The sequence below is a fragment of the Erigeron canadensis genome, chromosome 1, assembly GCF_010389155.1.
Source record: "Erigeron canadensis isolate Cc75 chromosome 1, C_canadensis_v1, whole genome shotgun sequence".
NCBI lineage: Eukaryota > Viridiplantae > Streptophyta > Magnoliopsida > Asterales > Asteraceae > Erigeron > Erigeron canadensis.
In genome coordinates this window covers 30,001,494-30,004,554 of record NC_057761.1, presented here as the reverse complement: position 1 = coordinate 30,004,554, position 3,061 = coordinate 30,001,494, and the positions used below count along the sequence as shown (strand labels likewise).

General features: G+C 36.0%; 1 protein-coding gene across 1 annotated transcript; it reads right to left on the bottom strand.

Annotated features, from left to right (window-relative positions):
• Nucleotides 1–578: 578 nt before the first annotated feature.
• Nucleotides 579–2,817, bottom strand: LOC122596789 (WAT1-related protein At2g39510-like). The gene is made up of 7 exons (XM_043769428.1): nt 2,595–2,817; nt 2,448–2,510; nt 2,251–2,367; nt 1,920–2,166; nt 1,349–1,510; nt 1,100–1,251; nt 579–949 (listed from the first exon to the last, which is right to left on the bottom strand). The coding sequence occupies exons 1-7, from the start codon at nt 2,771–2,773 to the stop codon at nt 718–720; spliced, it is 1,152 nt and encodes a 383-aa protein (XP_043625363.1). The 5' UTR covers nt 2,774–2,817; the 3' UTR covers nt 579–717.
• Between the last annotated feature and the right edge of the window lie 244 nt (nt 2,818–3,061).

Here is a 3,061-nt window from a genome sequence, read left to right as displayed (position 1 = left end):
CTGATAAGTTAGTTAATTATCAGCTATTTCTAAATTATTGGCTTTTGCACCTTTTACGTGTCCGCATCAAATGATCTGTTCTGCAAAGAAGTAGAGAGCCAAATGAAGATAACGAAGGAGAAGACGGGCCATGGGTCCAGTTATTCAGTACGACCCATACGACCCGTCCATCCAAAGAAAGTCTTCATTAAAGCATTATCCAGCTCTGTCTTCCTTATTTTATTTCCCCATCTAATAGAATTGTATCCGGCTGCAACGTGTGATCTTCATTGTTTCCGTAGAGTAAAAGAAGTAAACATGCTGAAGATCAGCTTCAAATATTTGCTGATGTGTTATATATTAAAATGGCTTTCGTACATTGTAATATGTACTTGTAATACTTTAGTATATGAAAGGATATTAGATATACATCATCCTTTTCGCATTCTTTAGGCTTAATCATAAACCATTATTCTTAAGCATGAGTGCTGCATGCGTGTACAAGTGTGTGTAGACAAGCACCATATATAGCCAAAAAGTAAACATATTGAGGTGTGTTAGCAATGTAGATGTGATAGTCATGAAATGATTCTTCATAGTTGCATCAAAAATGAAAAGGATGTTCAATAATCAATATAATCGATAGGAAAACTTCAAAATGGAAATGAAGTTCAATAGTACAAGCGATTATTGTGGTTTTTTTTTCCTCCTCATAAACTTACTACCAGTTATGTTACTCTATTTGCCGTTAATTTTCTTGGCCGTTTCATTAGATGGTGGTATTGCTATTGAAAGACTGTTAAGATGATCTTGTTTTCCCAATTTTGTGCCACTAATTGTCAAGGGTATCTGTTGATTAACCGGTGGAAACTGATCCGGGTCACATTTGGAGTTTGATGGACTTTCATCCTTGCTTTTGCCCCAAATCACCATGTATAGCCCGGCAACAATCACAACTGCTCCAAGAATCCTACATAACAAACGTTCACATTATTCAATATTTCAATATACTTCCCAAGGGCCCAAGATATTATTGCAGATTTTATTTTAGCATTTTATACGCGAGGCAACTTTTATGCATGAGTCATTAATATATAGTTTGCGGTTTATGACGACATACCTTCCTAAGTTCAATTGTTCGGACAAAACAAAAGATCCTAGAACTGCAACGATAACCATGCTTAGAGGATTAAAAGCAGTCACGAAAACCGGGCCTTTTTCCTTCATTATTATACTTGAAAGATAGTAACCCAATCCTGAACAAATCACTCCCTGCATATAAATCAATAAAAGATCATATATATGATTTATAAGCCGAATAATATCTTCACTAGTGTCTACGTATGAATAGGTTTTTCAGATTTCTTACACCATAGACCATGGTCACAAGTCCAGCATCCCAGTGTAGTTTCCAAGCTGCAGTATCTCCCCGTTCAGCTATTACGGTCACTATACTTCCTTGCAATGTTCCTGCTGCGCATATCAAAGTTGTAAGGGAGAGCTCTGCGGGATATTGCTTCAATGCAAGTGCCTGCAGAAGAAAGTTTATTCAGTTAGTGATTTATTAATATTAGTAACAGTGATCATGTGAATTAACTCAAAACTAGAGGTGACAATTTTTGATGCATTTACTTCTAAATGGGTTGGCTCAGTAAATGTTTTATTTTTATATAGATCAAATGGATAAAGTCAATATAGTTTTATAGGAAACGGGCCTGATAGGTGAAATCGATTAAAGTCATATATGATTAGTGTAATTTATGTGGGTTGATTTATCTTATTTAATAGAAATCTTGTAATCATAATTGACATAGTAAATATTTATGCAAGGTTAAAATATAAGTGCTTTGGGTCAACCCAACCCTTGTCGACCCATTAGCCAAATCTATTCACGTGAAACAAATTAGTTGATTTGGTGGGGTTTGTGGGAAACATAGTACCTGAACAATGTAAAAGCAACTCCATGACAGACAACCGGCTATGATCATCATTGAGCCTTTGATATTGTCTTCGGGGTTTATTGGGGTAGTAGTTTGGGTCTGGTGCCCTGTGCTTGAGGCCTTGGTCCATGGCAAGCCAATTGTAGGCCCGACAACCACCGTCATTATCATTGCACCTCCCACTGTAACTAGTGTCCCAACTATCTTCCCGATGCTACGTATTTTCTTAATATTCACCTTCTCCAATCTGGGCCAAAAAAAAAAAACACAAATAAATATATGCACCAAATGACCAGAATTTACGTTAGCGCATAGAAAATAGAAACATTACCTGCATATCCAAGCCATGAGAAACGTCATGGCAGGGATTATATTGCACATTGCTATTGCAAAAGTAGCGGTTGTATACTTCATTCCTGCATAGTATAAGTTCTGGTCGACAACGGGCCTGTATAATAATAACATGGAACATTCTTAGTTTCATACTTTAGGCCGCGTTTATTTGGGTCAAGAGAACTTAATACGTACTCTAAGAATCCCAGCAACATTATCTTGAAGAAGATTGAGAGGGTCAATTTAGGCCTTCCTTTCCTGTCATTACAAAACAATCAAATATATAAGTATATAGAAGGAAATACAGATAGAGAAAAACATATCTATAGAAAGAAAGATTACCTCTCAAAATAGAGAGCGAAAGGGGCCATAACAATGGTTGCAATGAGGTTTCGATATGTGGCAAAAGTATAATGATTCATGCCATGATTAAGTGCAGCCTTGGCAATGATAACTAGTCCAGCATTTCCAAATTGCAAAATTACAACATACAGATAAGGCTTTAATTGTTCGAACAACATGTTGTTTTAATGACTTAAGATATGTTTGTGTGTGTTATGTTTATGTAAGTTTGTTGGTGTGTAGAACAGAATGGCAAATGAGACTTATATATAGTGTTGTAGTAGACACATAAATTTGCATTGCATGAGGAAGAGAAGTGATCCACTACAATCAATTCCCTTTGACACAAATTTGAGGACTCCACTGTCATTAATGGAATCAAGGATGGAAACCCATTTAATTACTTTATTTCTTCAAAAGTAGACCACTTATATATGCAAATAGTAAAGCAATCAATCAAACAGTTC